The 20969-nt window shown below is 44.9% G+C and overlaps 1 protein-coding gene across 1 annotated transcript in view; it reads right to left on the bottom strand.

The window, feature by feature from the left end:
- The window catches only part of PAQR6 (progestin and adipoQ receptor family member 6), a 107469-nt gene that overhangs the window by 18435 nt on the left and 68065 nt on the right, over positions 1 to 20969 (bottom strand). Inside the window, exon 6 of the mRNA XM_069607114.1 lies at positions 20124 to 20220. Within this exon, the coding sequence (XP_069463215.1) occupies positions 20124 to 20220 (97 nt within the window). The remainder of the gene's footprint in view (positions 1 to 20123; positions 20221 to 20969) is intronic.

The following is a 20969-nucleotide window of genomic DNA, read 5'->3' as shown; positions in this document are numbered from 1 at the left end:
GTATCTTGTTACTTGCTTTATCTATTGCCTGAAAATCACTTGTATGATGGCTTTCCTTTGTTTGACAAAGTATTATAGCAAACGGAGAACACATTGACAGCAAGCCCTGAAGAAGCTCACTGGAGACCACAATAAATGTATTTGGAGCTCCAAGTCAAACACGTGCTGACAAATATTATAGATAAATACAACTTCCAATTTATGAAGGCACATGTAATAAGCTACAGAAGAACAACATTTGTAATACCTGATGGTACATTGTACAGACTAAAGGCAAACAAAACATTTTAATTCATGAACTACAATTATGGAATTTATAACCAAGGAAATGAACGTATCCTTGGAGTAGCAACTTCATTAAGTGTACAACAATTGATTAATTTCATGATTTGTTGAATAAATAAGAGATAAAGGAAAAATATTTGAAGTATATATATTATGTTTTTACGTTATATTTAATCATTAATAAGAATAATCTAAAAGTCTGTTAGATGGTGCTCACTGCTTTCTGGAATCCAGCTTGGAGGTTTGAGATTGTATCATTATTAAACGTGGCCCAAATTTTCTAGATGGTTCAATAACAAATTCCCCAAAATGGTTCCCGCTGGGTGTAGGAGGGCGATAGCTGGTGGGATTCTCTCTTGCACCCTTTTTGTACAGAGTGACGATCCCTGCTTTTTTCAGTAGGGAGGAATTTTATTTGCATGAATTATGGCACTAAATACTCTCGGTAAGTATGGGGCACAGACTAAGACTTTTCACTTAAAGAAGGCTATTTGTCTACCATCTGGGCTAGGTGCTTTCCCCGATTTCTGAGCACAAAGCGCATTTTTGATCCACTGCAATACAAATACAATTAACGATTCCTGCAAGAATATTCCGACTCAACTTCCACTCTCTTAAAAATCCCTCTATTTGCAAGATAAAGAACAGAAAAGTTTGTGTATCGCACCGACTCATGAATACAGGCTTCCTGTGCTGTTGGTCCTCCACTAAAACCTTTGTTCACTAGCTCTAAAAAGAAAATTGCAATCATGTTGTTTAAGAGACAGCTTAAAGTGTTGCCACTTTTTAACAGCATATGCCTTCTTTTCAGCAATTCAATTCTTATAATCCCACCTAGCAAATCATAACCGTGAACTACTTCTCGGGGAGTTCATTTTAGCCAGTGATAATAACCTTTGCTTGCATTGTCTGCACTCTTTGTTACACCACGACTCCCTGATTTTCTTCCTGCTTCAAATCTGGCGGGATGGTTGAGAGATATAATTATAGATGCATTTCACTACTTGAGATAAAGAGTAGATAGGTAACTCACATTTGCCCAAATCAACAGACAATATTGGTTCTATGATTGATATAGGTCTGTTTATAATAGAGGCATCAAGGTGTTGAAGTCTAAATCGTTTACTCTACGAATATATGGAGGATCAAACAATAAATTCGCCTTATCCTGTAGTAAAGATAGTGCTAAAATACCCAAACTTTAGGTAAGTGAGACATGATCATTCTCTGGGCATTTTACAGTCTTAAAACATTTGGCCAGGTGCCATGAGGTAATGCTGTGAACTTATATTCAATATGACTCAAGCATCCTAGGCCTCTAAATCTTGGACGAATCAAATTGCCTTCCCAAAAGTGACCATTAAGTCCTCTTACACCGGGTCTGGACCATGTATGGGCTATTTCTAGAACAAAACGATGTTCCTCTTTCAGCTCTGGTATCTTGGTGTCAGGGATATCAAACGCTAAGTCCTCCGTGGAGTGAGCAGCTTCCATGGAATCAAGTCGCTCAAATTGAACGTTGAGATCTTCCATCACCACACGTTACTTCCCCTTCCCTTTTTTTAATGTGAAAGCCAGTTATCTATCAATGTTTTGTGCCATGTGAATAGTATTCGTTCCAGAATCCATGGGTCTGTTATACACATTAATGGCAATGATGTAAAGTCTATATGTACTTTTAAAACAATGTCAAGGATGTATGGGGAGCCACTATGGAGGTGCTGGACCTCAAATGGCAAATCTCTGGCTATCCAGGTTTTGAGCTCCCTTCCCCTGCCCCTCCCCGCAACCCCCTTGACACTCTGATGACCTTTCAATCCCTTAATAGCTGGACAGTAGTAATTAGAGTGCCCTCCCACTGGATCTGCCTATATTGCGCATACATCTTGTAGGCATATCACATCAAATGTGTGGATAAAGTCGGGCCATGCAAGATCATCCATCTTTCGCCCAAAACCTGCTATGTTGCAATACATCATTTGAAGCTCATTTTTAGGATATACACGGATGGAAAGGTTAAAGGCAGAACGATGGATGTCTTCCACGGAAGGGGACTTTTAATGTCAATCCACGGCATTAAGGATGCCAACATCATTAGCTGTATGTGCGTTGGAACAATCTGCTACCAGTAGCGGATTATGAGAGAGATCCCTGGTACCATTTACTAATGAATTAGAGGCTACATATCCTATATGGCAAGTATGCTCATTGGCACTTGAACGCGGGCATTGACCGATGGGTGGAGCTCGTAATTGCTTGGACACTGCCCCTGCGGGTGTATAACGTTGGTTCTTATTAAGATACAGATGATGCACTTCCTCCACATGCATGTCACAGCCTTGCATGGGTCATTGGGCATGCGGGGCGCTCTTGCAGGGTCAGAGGGTGCTCCTGCATGTTTCTCCCTGAGGGCTCTACTAGGCCCAACTCCTTTAAAATGAGTGGCAGGGCACCGACCAGAAGCCGACTGTGGATGACCCGCTCCTTTACAAACATGTTTTACAGGCTTCACTAACATAGGCCATAGGAGCACTTTCACCATTAAAACGTGTGCTACGGGGAATTACTGGTGTATATTGTGTGCCCAGGCATCATAGAAATGTCATGTACTGTAGCAATGTAGGCATATATTGTGTATACTGCTGGCGCCCTGGCCTCCTGTATTTTTTTCATTCGTTCCCCTAGAGAACCAATTGTAAATGGTTAGGCTTTATACCGGATTTGTATGAAATTTGAGCTGCATTATTTCAAACAAGTTTTTTAAAAAGATTCTCGGGCTCAGGGTGCACCCCACCCTACAAAACCAAACCACAATCAGTTGGTTAGCGCTCAATTCAGCAGTTTCAAAATTCAACAGTCGCCTCTGGTGGTGTGTTTTATTCTAATACTGATAAGGCACGGGAAGGCAGTGGAGGGGGAAAATACAATATGTCCGCCTTCGTTTTTTTTGCCAATGCATCAGCATAATTTGTATCTATTGAACACGTTTTTGGAGGAGATATATTTCATGAACAGCATAACGGCAACTGTATCTTGGGTGATCTTGGTGACACTTGGCATATTTTCAGAATGGGCCTTCAGACAGAAATCAAGCCTAGTGCAAGTACTTCCGTTCCTGGACGACTTACGTCTTGTGGCGAAGACAGGTAGGATAGTTGAATGTAAGGAACTGGTGGTAGCGTTTTAGAGAATGGCAAATGCTTTTGGAGTGACATTTACAGCAGTAATGACAGAGGGTCCAAGTTCTCCATGTCCATGTGTGGATTTTGAGTGTGCATTGTATAAACGTGCACCGCTTCATTGGGTGCAGAAAGACTGGATGGTGTATGGATGTTTAGGGGAAATGTTGAAAGATGAGCTTAGGGTTAGAACTTAGAACACTGTTGGGTGTTTCTTTCATCTGGAGACTACAGAGTCAGGTGACATTTGAATTGGTTGAGCAACAAGCACATTTACTCTGTATCTAGGAGCTAAAGTCTAGTGATCTTGGTCATTTAGTTAATCTCAGATGAATCAGATTAGAGTTGTGCTGATTTATTCTACCCTGGAACCATGACACCTGGGGTCAGTGTCCCACTAGGTTGAACACTAGATGTTATGCGAATCCGAAGAGCTGAGTGTGATGCTTCTCAGCTACACACTTGACTTTATCGGCCATCCACCATCTCCTGAACACGCTTTTTTTGTGGTGCTAAAACTGCTTATAGGGCTGTCATTTATGGACTGTCATTTCCTGTGCTATGGTATTCTTTAATGCGCTCAAACTCCACTGAGTCTCAGAGCCAGTGGCACAACACAAAATCTTGGGCCTCCCCTGCCTGCTATGCTGAGGGCCCCTGTGTGCCCAAGCTCGGCATCAAAGCACGGTCCGCGTCACACTGCATGCCATCCTGTACCACAACGATCACGCTGCTACTGGGGCACGGCAGGCACTGCACTAGGTCTAAGATGTAAGTATGTGTTTTGATCAAACCTTACATATTTCACCTAACATATAAACAAGTGGGCTGTCCCTGGCTCCTGAGTCCTGACACCCAAATATACCAGCCAACTCTGCGTGTGGCCAGTAATATTAAGCACAGTAATGATACAATAATAAAACATGGTGCTGCTGGATCTGTCAGTATATGTCAATATCCCTGTACCAGCATTCGCTTGTTGGCTTTGCCCTTAATGCCAGTAGAAATGTCCTGCCACAAGAAGTAAATATATTATTGTTGCTGCACAAATGCTTGCCCAACCCCCACACCACCATGTAAGAATACTCTTTATGTTGAATCTGTCCTAAACGGCAGTAAAACAAGAAATGCTACAGTAAGGTACCATTTCCTTGTTTGGCTGCACAAATGCATACACCCACCATGTCTGAACACCCCTCATCTGGACTTTGCCATTAAAACCAACACGCAATGCCGCAGTAAAAAAACACTGATATGCTGACTGCACAAGTGCCCCAACCCTCCCCAGGTAAGAACACACATCATATTCACCTTACCCCTTATATGAGGAAAAGATGCCATGCAACAGAAAGAACATGTCCAGTCTGCCTGCCGCATTGTGCTATGAAGCCTCCCAGCACAAACCCTCCTGCATGTACTTTACTTTGTTTTGTGTAATGCGCCGGCTCACCCGAAGGCCTCACGGCACACAAAAAAGACAAAGGACAGAAATACAAGAACTAAAAATAAAGTGGCAGACAGGAAGATGATGAGGCGAGGTCCAATCTACTCGTCTAGTGAAGAAAAGAGTCTTCATCGTTTTTAGCTAAACGAGCCAGGCAGGGAATAGATCTAGTTGAAAAAGGGAGCTGATTCCAAGTATGAGCGACCAGAAAGTCAAAACTGATTACGTCATGTTTCTTTAGGTTGTAATAATATTCATCAAGTTGTTCGCTTTACCCAGAAATACCAGTAATACATGTAAGAAGACATCCATGCTCCAATGCCCCTTGCCAAGGCCCAGCCCTGCATGCACAAAGTCAAACCCATTCACCCAGCAGCCACTCACCCAGTGGTGGCTGGTACATTTTTTAATTGGAGGGGCGTAAACAATTCCCACAAATATGCCAGAGTGACCGAGATGAGCAAGGGAGCCCAGATCAACCAAAGAGGGTTCTGTGAGATTGGGGCGAGGGGTTCTATCCATCCTCTGAGAAAACGTTTTGAATAATGGGGTAAAACCGCACTTTATACAGCACGGCTTCTGTTAACAATTGGGTAAAAAGCTGGATAGTTTGCAATTCGTTTTGTAGGATAACTCCAAGCCAAAAATCCAATAGATGCAAATCACCAGCACCAGGGAAAGGATGCATGTGAAACCCCCATTTTGACTCCAGGGTGCTTGTATCACCCTGAAAGTGTGTTGAGGAGTGGGCTGGTGGCAGCTATACTTTGTTTTGGCTACACCATAGTTATAGCCCTTTTTACAACATTAGTAGCCCAAAGTGGCTAGAAGGTAATCATTGGTATACTAATGTACTTTTCAGATCCTACCCCAGCCATTTTGTTTTTGTGGCCTTTCTTTATCTGTATGGACCAAAAGGCACAGCCACAATGGCCATTTTGGTGATGTAGGCTGATGAGCCCACAAAGTCACCCTAAGTTGGAGTATGTACCAGTTTGAATCATATTGTGGTCAATTGTTAAAGTCCATAGGACTCTGTGAAGAATTTAAAGGAATTAGGACACTAATGCCCACACAACAAAGTTTCAAAAGCCGTAAAAACTAAATTTAGAAAGTTATGATAACTATTCACATGGTATCCGATACGGGATATCCTGATTATTCTTACTTAAAACAACCCAAGGTAGCCATGAGAAGCATAGAGCAATATAATGTCACACTGAAAACATATTTTTTTTCTCTCGGGTTTCACTCATTTATTTCACAAAGGTGAGTATATTTATCAAGTGCATAAAATTCATTGCTTTTAACAAAGACATAAAATTGATAAATAAAACAAAAACTATTTCATTTGATACATCTGCTGGTTGACTGTTCAAATGAAAACCAAGAACAAAAAAGGAAAAAATGAAAAGAACCATTCAGTTCAGTTGATTAAACATTTATACAGGTCTGCCAACGTAAACTTTTCACATGATTCGGTTTTTGAAAAGGGAGGGTCTCAAAGAGAAAAAAATCTGTGAATAATTGGAAACAAAAATGAGTTCCAGCAAACAAGGAGGCCACTTTTACGTTTCGGCGGGCCACCTGTAAGGCCACTGATGTTAAAGAACCGCCTTCCTCGGGGCAGAGTAAGTAGTGAAATTCCCCAAAATAAATGAGGGGGAATTCTCCAAAGGCAGGGGGTCAGGAGACAATTAGACCTCGGTACAAAGCATGAGCAATAGTAACTGCAGAAAATCACTGAGTCGAGAGGATATGGTGTGCTCATCTCCAAATGCAGGAAAAAAATCTTGAATTAATCAAGGCCATTAATCATGAACCGTCTTCAAGAGGGAAAGTGGATGACCCTGGTTGTTAACAGAGGTATCCACTAGATAATGCGGTAATGAATACCGGTATCCTGGGAGTCAATGTGGCGATGCTCAAGCTGATTGTAATGGTGCCGGTGTCAGCGAGGATCTGACAGCCAATGGACACTAATGCCGCCTGTGCTAGAACCTCCAGATTTTGGCCTTAAAGTGGAGGATTTATCGCCACCACTCAGAGACAATGGGCCTCATTATAAGTTTGGTGGTAGCCTTGCCGGTAAAACCGCCAGGCTCCCGCCAAACTTGCGAAAATTTCCGGCGCCCTCGAATGGCCAATTACTGGGTCATTACGGCCCTGCCAGACCCGGTAATTGCCCATTCGCAGGCACCGGGATGAAATGCTCCCCATTCCCATTTGAGCCAGGGCTCAATGGGAATGGGGAGGTCGGATGCACCGGCACCATTCCGAATGGTGTCGGTGCATCCGCCAAGCTCTGCTCGCGGGTGCAGGTCTGACCTGGCGGGCGGGAAAGCACCTGCGAGCAGAACTCGTAGTTTTTTATTGTGAGGTTTTGTGTGCTGCTAGTGCAGATAAGTGTACTTTTAGAGTTGTATAGTAAATCTTAGTCAAGGAAATGTCTGCAGATGAACAATCAAATGGATTAATCTGTTTCTACATACATAAATTACAAACCACTTCCATTTTTTGAAGTAGCAGTGTCTTGTGTTTTGTTTCCTTGCCTCGTGCAGTATTTCCATAGATCACTACAGCAGGGATAAGTGGCCAAACTTTGTGACCTCGGGGGCCAGGCCGCCAGGTTTGTGGATTTGGTTGTGTTATCTGCAGATGATGTTGCATCAGAAAGTTGTGTGCTGCACGCAACTTGATTGGTGGGCACACTGATATGCTTTTGAGGTCAAGGTACCATACATTTCTTGCCCACTTTGGAGCTATGACAGACTTACCTACGGTGATTAGGTCTGCGAATATTCATCCCTGAAGATCGAAAACTCCAGCCCTGCTTGACTACACTCCCAAGGGCCTCCAAAAATAGTAAAACAAATTTGGGGAATATGCTACGCTTATCAGGCTCAATATAAACTTCGCTACGCTCAGGCTCGGGCTCGGGCCTGTCGCTGTGAGCCCCAGGGGCATTACCTTAGGCCGTAATGGCCCGCCGTCTCGGGGCTTCTTGCCACATTAATGCCTGACTGGTCTATATGAGTTTAGCTGGACGAGCCCGTACCCTTTCCTGAGAGGGATAAGTCATTGCTCTCCTTGTATCCAAGATGGCTCCTAAGAAAATGTAGAATTGGTTTGGATTGAGGCTGGATTTTTGTTCCTTGATTGAGAAACCAGTTGGTGGAGGAAATTGATAGTTTTGTGTCGCCCTTTTAACTGTTATAAGCCAGCTCTCTAGGTAAGGGTAGACCAGGATGCTTTTGTGGTACAGGTCAGCTCCCATTTCTGCTTGTAACTTTGGGATCACATGAGATGCTGATGCAATCCCAAAAGGAAGCACTTTCAACAGAAAATTACGTTTCCATCTTGAATTTTAGGTAATTGTGATGGCCTTGGAACATTAAAGTATATTTTTAAGAGTGGAAATACCTCTTGTGATGTGCCTATGGGAATCCTTCTGGTTTCCAAAATGTGTTTGCAGGGTGCAGACCAAGCACTCATCTTTTGATTTCCCCCTTTTCCAGAAGCGTCTGAACTTCGTCCTGTAGTAGAAGGAGATGTTCTTGGGCAACTTTCTGTTGCGCGGTTGAAGGCTGAGTGGTCTACCCACAAGTTCTATACAGTATCCCATCCTTTATTGTACATGCCGGCCACTTGTTTGTGGTGATCCCCTCCCATGTGTAGATGAATACTTAGTTGTATTGCCTCTACCTCGTCCTACACTGCTGCTGTCATTGCTGTGTATGAAAATGACTGGCTACTGGAGCCTGTATTCCGTACTCCATAGGCAGATGTGCATTCTGCGTGAATGATTGACCATATGTTTGACCTAGAAAAGTTCACGTATTGTAGAACACCCCCCTGTGCTGGTAAGGTCGATTGACCCAGTATTTTAGGGTGTCATGCTCGTTTGCTCTTTTTTGGCTTTCTCTAGTGGCTCATCCACCAGTTTGCCAAAGTGCAGGGAGTTCTCAGGTGGCTTATCCTCCAGGCGGGCTTACTTCTCCTGCTTAAAGCTGGTACCGTGTAGCCATGCATGGATCTATGTGATCACTGTGTGCCCCTTAATTTCACATACAAAAATGTCAAATCTGAAAATACAGGCGCGCAGTGATAGCGTCGATCACTCTTTCCCCGATCCCACATATCTGCTTCCACATTTACGCATATATCCTTCCTGGCACTTACTTTTATTCCTGTGCCTTGCCCGGCTCCCTGGGATATCAGTTTCCTATCCCTTTATTGGGTGGGAAATTCTGCAGCAGGGTCCTTTTTTCTTTTGTCTGTCAATCTTTATTTCCCTGCCGATATCCATGTAATGGAAGCTGGGGACACCCCTGCAATCCCCGAGCCCATAATACCGAACAATTCAGCTTTTTGTTCATTATTTTCGCGCAATACCGTCATGCACGACGCTTAATGACCATGGCTTCTACAACTTGGTGTCCTGCAGTTCCTGTTGCGTCTAACGCATTCTTGTTAATCAACTTTGCAGTGTTTACCCTTCCTGCAAGATGTTATAGAAGGCTAGATGTAGAGGTCACTGATAGTCCTATTTCGCCCTTTCTAGAGCGTCGTTAGGGGTGTTGCATTCACAATACAAACACTGTATATAGTTAAAGTAGCCTTTTTCTGATAACACAGTAGATTGTTCTGCTCTCTTTTTTGGGCAGATGTTCCGCTGTTGAGGGAGGTGTTACTCCTTTTTCTAGTTGTTGTAACAACAAGGGACTCTGGTGTTGGCTGACCCTGTATGTTGAGTGGGTCAAATGGTGAGGGCTTATATTATTTCTCTCCTGTCGGCTGGCTTTAACAGAGAAGGTGTCACTTTTTCACTAAGTACATTAAGGGAATGAAATGAGACACTGTGTTGTGTTCCACAATGAATGCTATAGTTTCATCAGCTTCCTGTGCCCTAATTCCAAATCTGCCTGCTTGCTGGTTTGAGCAGTGCCGTATTTTCAAATTGGTCTTCCTTTGGGGAAGTAATAATGTGGGGGTTGAAGTCTTTAGGAGGGTCCATAGAGTAATTATCTGGATTCGCACTGCCTTTCCCATGTACAGGGGTCTCATCTTCTTTATCCTCATAGACATCACTATAATGTTCTACTGCCTCATTATGGGGGTCTTCAAGGGGCTCTATGCCTTCCTGCAACGAGTGAATGTAGTTTGCGTTTACAGAGCCTGCATTCCGTGTTCTCCAGGAAGAATGCAATTTGTGACATGATCAGTGGCAGCTGGTGAATTTTATAACTGGAGGGGCGTGAATATTTTTCCCTGAAATGTCAGAGCGACTGAGCATAGCGAGGGAGCGTTTAAAAACGTTTTTTAAATAATGGGTAAAAGTGGTGCATTTTAGAGCACATATTTTTGAAAAAATTGATTAAAAAAACAAATAGTTTGCAGTTGGGTTTTGTGGGGTAATACACCAACAGTGCAAAGGAGCAGTTCTCCAACACATTTGCATGATGCCTTTTCCCACAATATGTGCCAGTATAAAACCTTTTCACACTGGCTGTGACCATACATTTCCATGCTGACTGCAACATTATACCCTACTATTACCATATAAGAAGGTACTCATGCTTGCTTCGTGCATAATGCCAGTAATGATACTATAAGAAAGTACACTGCTAACCTATCTCTCTGCTCTTTTCCTCCCTCCCTCCCTCCCCCCCCCCGTACAGCTTGCAGACTGGGCGCCTGGTGCACCTCAGAGTCTCACAGGTCCCTGGCACCCCCGCCAGTCTTTCTCCCACTCGCCTCGGGTCCCTGCACTCGCTCCATCATCACTGCACTTGATCAATGACCCAAGAGAGTTGCATCTCTCTGCACTTACCCCAGTCTCCCACGACAGGTTGCACTTGGACCCCCCAGGACTTGTCCACCCCCCCTGCAGACCCCTCCCCTGTATTCATCTGTGCATATTCATGATCCAAATGCACCATGCCTGAAGATCGTCTGTTTTCTTCCCCCTTCTCTTCACTCCCTGCATGGTAGCACCTTTATTGCACTTGAAAAAACTGCAGAATTGTTGTCAGACCCATTTGCTGTTACCCCCACTGTTAATTGTTTTTTATGCACTTCCTCTGCTTGTGCAGACTATTATTGTTTCAGAATTTCAAGGGCTCTGAACGACTGCTGTTTTTCCCCTTGTTCCCTCCATAAATAAATGAACATACATACACATACATTTACATAGCATACACTCAGCAAGCACTCTGTCTCATTCAAACGGAAACCCATAATGCACTCACTCATAACACAAGCATACACACATTTAAATAATAAACATACAAACACACACATTCACACAGAAAACACTCTCTGTTTCATTCACACGAACATACATTATGCAATCACGCATGACACAAGCATACACATATCGATACACATATTGAAATGAACATACAAATGCACACATTTAGATAACATACACACTGCAAGCTCTGTCTCATTCACACGAGCACCCATCATGCACTCACTGATAACACAAGCATACTCATATTTAAATAATAAATAAATGAACATACAAACACACACATGTACAAAACATGCACACAGCAATCACGCTATCATGTACACCTGAATCCATCATCATCCAATCATTCACCTAACAACACAAGCACGCACGCATCCATAGCCATGATGTAAATTAAAAAACAGAACATAAACAAACTTACCTTCTGCCGCAGGTCTTTTCTCACCAGCGCTCAAGCCCCATGGTAGCATGAACATGAATCAGAAAGCTTCCTGGTTTCTGCTCATGCGTAGAGGGGCCTGAGCGTGGGTACGAGACGCCCCACTCCAGCCTGCTCTGTCTTTATGTGCGAGGAGGTGCAGGAGCGCCCCCTTGCATATACAGACATGCAGTACCCCAGCCAGTATTTCCAATGAGCCATGCGAGGCTGGGGAAGCAAACGCCCCATCCTTGCATGGCTCATTGAGCTTGCACAGCTAGGGAATTTTAACTGTTAAAGGAAAACAGTGTTTCCCTTTGACAGTTAAGAGCACTCCTTCAGCTGAAAAAAACAGTTGAGGGAGTGCTCGTATTTCACTGGGCTGGCTCCTCCATAATGGGTGAGAGGGGGCCAAGACCCGGCGGGTCGGCGCCTCCCTGCCCATTATGGACAAGCCACCCCGGGACATGGTGGTGGAAAACCCTCTGTGTTTCACACCTGCTAAGATTGCTGGACAGTGGCATTTGCCTTTGTGTGGAGGCCCTCACGGCTGCTCCTCTTCCAACTCCTCTGCCTCATTTTCCTCCTCTGATGTGGAGAACTCCTAAGAGTGCCTTGTTCTGGAATCTTGAGAATCCCCGCTTCTGAATGTGTGCATTGCTGTAATAACACTGTATTGCTCTGGGAGGCCATCTTCGTAGGTCTACTATTTTTACCCTACTCAGGGTCTGCGTGTTTGGGGACTTTACGTTTTGTCTTTTGTGTTTTAACATCAGCGTTGACAGCACTCAATGCTTGTAACTGATCGGTTTCCACTGACCTTGATGTCGATCCCTAGTTCTCAGTGCTACTACCAGATGGGGGATTTTTGGGCTTCGATGCTATTGGCCTTGGGCAATTTGACAGTCTTTTTGTCACCTGATATTGTCTCCATGGATCGTGACCCTGAGCAGCCTTAAAAAGAGGTTTTCCCCTTCAGCACCTCTTTTTAAGCCTGCTCAGGGTCAATCTTGACTTGGCTCTCGGCTAGTTGACCTTGGTAACCTCTTTTAGGGTGCGGAGCATAGCCTCTGCCACTCTATCTGTATAGCATGGGTCACCCAGCACTTGACTCTGCTCTCATTACGTGTTTTTGTTTTAAAGTGCTTCCATGAAGAGCACCTGTTCCCAAGGTGGTCCCTGTGGAGGCAGTTATTACACAGCCCATGTATGTCCTTCCAATTCAACTTGGTATTGCACAGAGCGTTCTCCATGAGTAGGCTGAAAATCAAGGGCAACCTGGAATGTAAATGTGTTGGGAATTAGAGGCATTCTATGGCTGCGTGGCAATTCAGGCCTTTCACCCCGCCCCACTCTCCCTACTATACGCCTTTTCAGATGATACGTCTAGCAGCATCGATGCGACAACTCATCATGAGCTTAATCGAACTCGATTGCTGAGATGATCTTCGATGTCAAATGCAGCGGTCATCTGGAGTTGAATCGCAAAGTTGTTCTGCACTCTACTCACATACGGCCAACCGATGGTGGAAAAAGGACGTTGATGCGTACCTGTGCATGCAGCGTAAGGATAGTGTGTCATGAGCACACACCTATATCAATGGCCTTTTTGATTTTGAGAAATAAAAAGTGTAATACTTCGGAGCAACCACTAGATACTGGCCTATGCAAAGCATGTGAATCTAAGCAGATTCACAAGCTTTAGAAATATATCACAAACTCGGCCACTAAAATCGTGGCCCGTGTAAAGCGTGGGCTTTCAAAGATTGGTCCCTGCCCGTTTTTCCTGCAATGTTGTGCAATACTGACTCTTCGCCCAGTTTGATATTATGTTCCTAGGTCTTTGTGTATGCGGTTGTCCATTCTGCAGGGGCCTTTGCAGAAACTCCATCAATCTCTTAATTTTTTCTTCTCTTTTCAGCACACTCCAATTCTTTTTCAGGAGGTGATTGGTGAAGAAAACCCCATAACACTTATAGGATATTTAATGTCACTGCAATTAAAGAAAATGAGCCTCATTATAAGTTTGCCGGTCTGGTAACAACTGTACTGGTAAGCTTGCCGGTACCGTTGTTACCAGACTGGTAAGCTTGCCGGTACCATTGGTACCGGACCGGCAAACTACGAGTTCTACTCACGGGAGCCTTCCGGCACCCGCGAGCACAGCCTGTCAGATGCACCGGCCCCATTCTGAATGGTGCCGGTGCACCAACCTCTCCATTCCCATTTGAGCCCTATAGGGCTCAAATGGGAATGGGGAGCATTTTTTGCTGATTCCCACAAATGGGCAATTACCGGGTCCGGCGGTGCCGTAATGACCCAGTAATTGCCCATTCGCGGGGGCTGGAAAAATGTGCAAGTTTGACAGCAGCCTGCCTGGTTTACCGGCAAGGCTACCACCAAACTTGTAATGAGGCCCAATGTGTGATAGAAAACCTTCTTCTACTGTCCTTTTCTACGGACTCGGGCCAGTTCCCCTATGCCGCCCTGCCAGAGTACGCACACCAGATTTTAAGTATCATACAATATAATATGTACATATAATATGTGTGTACTGATGATATCTTTATGGTGGCAGAACAGCTTAATTGGGCCTTGGTGAGTTGTATCATATTGTGTGATGGAATGCTAGAATGTTTGTATACTGTGCAGATCAAACCTCAAATGGTCTCAAAGCCCGGATGCCGGTCCGGAAGTTGGCCTTTGTGGCAATGTCCAGGGTAGTCTGCATAGTGAAGGAAAAGTGGATGGAGGAGAGAGATGGTGAGGGTAGGAGGGTGCAGATAAAACAAACACATAAAGGTGAGCCAGGTGACTGTAAATGAAAAGGTGATGGGAGGTCATATGGATTGGCTCCTACACAGTTACTCTGCCAATCTCTTGACTTGTGTCCTTGGTGGTTGTTGTGGCAGTGGGGCATAGAGCAGCATCAAAGCATGCCACTGCGAGGGGGCACCAGGGATGGCAGGGTACTCTAGGATGACACCCTCGGACTGAAGGTGTAATTATTATTATTTCTTTTTATTTATTTGGATTTTTAAAGTGGCAACGGCCCTAGGGCATCGTGGCGCTGTTACAAGATACTTGCTTTTACGAACAACTAAACCTATTGAGCTTACAGAAACATAATTTTACATATTTACATATCAGCAGTAATTCAGCAGCTTACATAGCGAGCTACGGTGTGTAGTACAATAGTGTGATATGGTAGTAGCGGTGTCAGTAGTGTAAGCATTAGGCGGCCGGCAAGGTTTAGTGGAAAAGTAGTGTTTTGAGTGCCTTGCGGAATGGATTGAGGGATGTTTCTTTCCAGATGGCGGGTGGTTGCGCATTCCAGTTTTTGGGAGCTAAGAAGGGAAAACTGGAGCCTCTAGCTTTTTGTCATTTGAAGGTAGGAACTTCAAGTTGGTTGCAGTATTGGGTCCGCTTGGGTCTGTTAGAAGTGGCTCAGTGAATAGCTTCTGATACATAGGGAGGTGCTGTTTGAGACAGGCAGGAGTGTGTGATGGAGAGTGTTTTAAAGAGAATGCGCTCTTTCACAGGGAGCCAGTGGGCGTCCTGTCTGGCCTGGGAGATGTGCTCTCTCTTAGGGATGCTGATGGCTGCTCTGAGTGCATTGTTTTGTGTGGTTTGTAGTTTCTTCAGGTTTTTGTCTGATGTGCCTAGAAACAGTATGTTGCAATAGTCTAACTTTGCTCCCACAGTAGCTCAGGCTACAAATAGGCAGTTTTTGGGGGAAGGTAGGGTTTGACAGCATTAATGATCTTTGTAATTAACGCAGCCGAGGAGGCGATAGCGTTCACTTAACGAGACATAGGGAGTGTGGAGTCTAGGTATACCCCTAGAGTTTTATCTTCCGCCTCAGTAGTGATGATTGTGTTGTCAATTTTGAAGGATGTGTATTTACTATATAGTTTGCTAAGGACTTGTTTGGGACCGGCCAGTAGTATTTCGGTCTTGTCTCCATTGAGGCATAAGCCATTTGCCGCCATCCAGGCCTGGATGATGTCATAGATCTGGTCGAGTGTGGCTGCGTCTTGATCATAAGAGCCAGTGAGAGGGAGAAGAATCTGTGTATCATCAGCGTAGTTTGTGTATGCTATGCCGTAATCATCTAGGTCATTGAAGAGGGGGAGGGTGATGTTTACTCAATTTAGCACTCTAGTGCACCAATTCTGTTTTACCCCTTTTGCCACATGTGGGACCTCGGCGCAGGGAACAGGGGCTCGACTCTGAAACGACAATCCATTTGCAGAATGCCCATGACCTGGGAAAGCCAGGCATGAAGACAAAGCCATCAACGCTAAGACAAAGCCATCAACGCTAATACAAAACCATCAACGCTAATCAAAGCCCTCAATGCTAATACAAAACTATCAACACTAATACAAAGCCATCAACGCTAAGACAAAACCATTGACACTATGACAAAGCCATCAGCACTAAAGTACTTCACACAAGGACTTTCCATATGTCTACAATATTGCGGGGTTAAGGCTGAGTGTGATTAGGTTTTTCAGATTCGCAAACTCTTCTAAAAACCTGGTACTAGAACTGACAGATTTTTGTTATACCTTAAAATGCAAATACCTTAAAAGAACATATATACAAACGTTTAAAGACTGTATCAGACAAGTGGTTGGTGCAATGGCCAAAGTAGGAGCACAGAATTGAATTGGAGATTTCCCAGTACTGGCAGTAGTTGTGCTATGGGATGGTGAGTTCTTAAATAGGAGAGTAACATTGAAGTGGACAATGCGAGCCTACTTGCAAGGTTAAACAGTGGTTAAGCCAACATTTTTTAATGGGAAATGACTAATCGGATGCAGGCCCGCCATGGATTGGAGCCTGTTGAAAGGATGGGCCATTTCAGGAGATGGTGACAAGAATCATAAGGAAAGCTATTACACTGAAATGGATGAGGGGAATGTGGCAACATTGGATGCAGTTTGTTTTCTGCCGTTTGAGAAGAGTCCTTCTGTATCCGCCTTCATGTTTTGGGGAGCATGCGTGCTTTCCGAATAGAGAGGCTAGAGAAGGAAAGCGTGTATACTGAAAGAATTAGGCTGAGAAAGAATTAGGGAAACATCACGTTGAGGAGTTACAGGGCAGAGCAGAATGGGTAGGTGCGCATGTTCGGGCTATGCACCAAAGTTAGGCCGGATCCTGGATGCCCGCCGGGCACTAGGCAAGTGGAGGAAGAGTTTTGGTACAGCACGAAGGAGGGGAAGTGCTGGGAAGACGCCTGGTTTGGGCAGTTTTCAGAAATGCAACAGAAGATTGGAATTGGAAAATAAGGATTGTGTCACGTGATCTTTTCACATTGTGGTGCTGCAAAGGGGGCACAGCTGGGCTTCAAGGAAGAGGTGAGGAGCTGTAGGCGGTGGGAATGGAGGTATGAACTGGGAGTGCAGGGCGATTTGCTTTGGGCGCTGTCTTTCTTTTTCGTCTTACACTCAATGAAAAGCAGAAGCAGGGAGAGGAAGGACGTTTGAGTTACCAGATATTCGGGGGTGAAATGAACAGTATTACATGCACAGAAACATTACGACAGATAATAGTTATGCAACAAAAAATGAGGAAGTTGATGTAACAGGGTCAAGAAAATAAGAGTTGCAATCAATTGGCACACGTTTTGCTAATGCTAAATGTTGAAGCGAGGACTTGATGATTATGCCAGGGGAAGAAGGATGGGGGAGGGGAGACAGGCTTTTCATTGATTAACGCGAATTGATTAATACCAGGTAAAGAGAAGGGTAGAACATTTCCCTGTTCCTGGGATCATACACTGGAGAGCCAGGAAGGAGCTAGCACTGAGGGTTCCAAGAGAGTAGTGAACAGAGAAGTGTTGATGATCACCATTAGCACACCGGGTTACCAAAGCGGTAACCTGCGGTGCTAAAAAAAGGAAGTATTTTCTTTCAATCAACGGGATGTCTTCAATGAAGGAAAATACTTTACCAAGATGGCCACCATGGTTATAAAAGGCATACAGAGCCCCTCTTCTATGACCATGGCAGCCAGAAAAGGGAAGCTGCGGCGACGGCCGGCAGCGTGCTACCGCAACAATCAGTTAAGTGGGGGGGGTGGAATGAAAATAAAAATAAAAAAGGGTAGGTGTGAGGGGTGCTGGGCGAGCGGGGGTGCGGAGGAAGATGGCGGCCTGTGGCGGGGGAGGCAGCCTGTGGTTCTGTGGAACGTGGACTGAGATCAGAGATTTCAGCCCGCGTTCTGAGGGACCTGATGTCTGTGCCGGTTGCTAAAACCAAAGAATAACTAAAGCGGGGAAGACATTTCCTAAATGGGTAGGCAGGTGAATGGGGGAGAGGAAATAACACCAGCTAGAAAAGATTTTTCAAGGGGCCAGAAATATTTCCAGAGGGGCAGCTGTTTAAAGAGGTACGTTTAAAGTTGTACTTTGAGAAGATCTGTGGTTCTTCCAGTTACATACTACGCCGGAGACATCAGGTAAGTTGGTATGTTTATTCCACGACCAGTTAGCAAGGTATAGGACACAGACACTGGCACATCCACTCGAGCCAGTTTACAGACCTGCCACTCCTGGAACTTACAGACGCAGTCACCCACCAACACATTCCAGTGACATCAGAGCATTCTGTACTCAGCACCCATGAGCTAAACTACAACCTACTTTAACCTACTGGATTAAGGGAAGAGCTGGACGTTGCAACCCTGCCCTTAGGGTGGACGCTGTGGCCTGAAGGAACGGTAGGCCCAGTCATACATCAGAGGTGGGCGTGTTATTGGATGACGAGAGGACCAAGTTGCAGAACATGCCCTTTGAGGTTACTTTCAGTCAGTGGCGTGTCCAGGCAGTGGCCTGGGGTGGCACGTGCTACCCTTGGAATCTGCTTGGACACTCCAGGTGCCACCTCATTATCCTAAACTATGATCATTATGTGTGTGTGTGTGTGTGCGCTCGTACTTCATGCCACCCTTGCATAAGTCAGTGCCCCACTTGGGCCACCCCAGGCAAAAGAGTCTGGACACACCATTGCTTTCAGTAAATACAGCCTTTTACCAAACTACAGAGGCGAGGGCATCTGCTTATTGCCGCTTTGCTCCCAAAGTAACATTGGATAACTTCACCATTGTGCGGCCAATATGCCCATTTTAAATCCACTGTCTTTCCAACCTATAAGAGAAGGTTCCCGGTCACACAGAAGTGGGCAGATGTAGTAAAGTCTCTTAGTAGTCCCTCAGACACACACAGACTTGCTGTGGAGACTCAGATTGATCCAGGTAGACTTTATTATACAGCGTGTACAGTATGTACATAATCATGTTACTCTCAAGTATATACTTTGACATTGATGACTGGACAGGGACAGGGATTGGTAAGTACACTACAAGCATGGATGGCGATCAATGGCCTTTGTCTCAACGGAGATAAGACTGAAATACTTATCCTTGGCCAGAAAAACACCTTAGATAAGCTAAACCCCCAGTACGCCAATTTCAACATAGACAACTCCACCATCACTGTCTCATCCTCTGTAAAAACATTGGGTGTACACATTGATGCAAACTTATCAATGAGCAAACAAGTCAGCGCCATAGCCTCGGCATCAGCACCAAACGTATCAATGCCATTAAACCATACTTGTCCGCTCCTAACTGTCTAGCAATAGCCAAAGCAACAATAGGTGCCAAACTCGACTATTGTAACGCTCTCCTAGCTGGCACCTCTTCCAAAAACATCCACAGACTGCAAACCACACAAAACAATGCCCTCAGAGCCGCCATGAGCATCCCTAGAAGAGACCACATATCCCATGCCAGACATGCAGAACGGTGGTTAAAGGTCAAAAACCGCATTGCTCTCAAAATCCTTACCATCACACACAGATGCATCTACAGCACCGCTCCCACACACCTATCAGAAGCTATATCAAGAACACAATCCACGCGCCCCACAATATCTCAGTACACCAACCAGCTCCACACAAAACGCATCAAGAGAGATATGGCTGGTGGGCTTGGCTTCTCTTACATTGCACCGAAATTATGGAACTCACTCCCTGCCACCCTCAGAGCGGAAACCTCCATCTATGTCTTCCGCAAGACCTCTTTCTTTGACTAACACTGTCACCACGCCTTTTCCTCTTAACCTGTATATTGTAATATAAATGTAATGTAAACTATTGTAATCTTTGTATATCTTGCATCACAAATGGAATCACTATGTAACTAATGTCAATATCTTTTATGTAACTAAGCTCTGCCATGTAACAAGTGCCACGATGCTTATGGGCTGTTGTGCACTATGTAAATTTGACTAAAACAAACAAACATACAAAGGAGTAGACCCACCGGCCATCCTATCATCCCAGCTCAGGCCCCCAGCTGACACTCCCAGAACATTCACACACAGATCCACACAACATTCTCCTGAGCTGCCTTCATGCATCAACATTCTGATTGCAAGCACTCCTGGCCAGATACAAGACAAGACTACAATATAACAGCAGATTGTTTTTTTTATTTTTATCATGATCATGTTTTTCAAAACTCACTTACCCTATAAAAAAGCGGGATGTTGTCGAAAACGAAGGGGTAGACGAAGGCGGCGGTGCGAAGGACTTTACTTAGCCGCGGGCATTCCAGTTCCAGGAATCTGTCACAAAAGAGCGAAAGACACAGAAGTCTCAAAAGACGTTTGTCCAGAGCGTGCTGCACTCCTTCGGTCCCGTTGCTGGGGCAACCAACAATGGGCACAAAGGAGCCTGGCAACAAGAGGGCTTTCCTATGCAGAGCACACACACACAGCGGGAATACTGATTTGCCAGCCGAGCCACTCTGCTATTAAACTAAAGGAGAGGCTGTTCTGTTCCATGCCATTCCCGTCTTTGTCGTGGCACAAAGTGCTGGTGGCACTAGGCCTGGCCGGGGCCAGCGCAGGGCACGCACTAAGACTTTGCAAAGTGCAAGCCAAAAAACCATGCACTCGGGACGAATTGTCTTTTGCCATTTTGACTCCCAAACTCTAGGATTATCCTGGGCTGAACCAAAGCACTAGGAAGGTGCCAAGAATTTAAAACAGACCATATGGGCGGCATGGCACCATCTGGATGTTCCTGGTGCATGGCACCATCTGGATGTTCCTGGTGCAAAATGATGTGTTACCCTTTCAAAAGGTAGAGTTGAGCACGACTGCATTCACGTGGCAATGACTTGATGCAAACTAATGGGCGCTACAGGAAAAATGTAGTATGGTGAGATTCTGCACCCAGACATATAGGGTGCCCTGAACAGTGTTGGCGCCCTGCAAGAAAGGGGCTGCAAGGCTTGACTTTCGGCATCTGCTGACATGGTGCCGCTATGGAAGTCGTGCATGCAAATCAAACAACTGTCTGTGTTCAGCTT

The sequence above is a fragment of the Ambystoma mexicanum genome, chromosome 1p, assembly GCF_040938575.1.
Source record: "Ambystoma mexicanum isolate Mex_15411 chromosome 1p, UKY_AmexF1_1, whole genome shotgun sequence".
In the NCBI taxonomy this organism is placed as follows: domain Eukaryota; kingdom Metazoa; phylum Chordata; class Amphibia; order Caudata; family Ambystomatidae; genus Ambystoma; species Ambystoma mexicanum.
The sequence above is the reverse complement of the archived record's forward strand: the minus strand, read 5'-3'. Positions and strand labels throughout refer to the sequence as shown.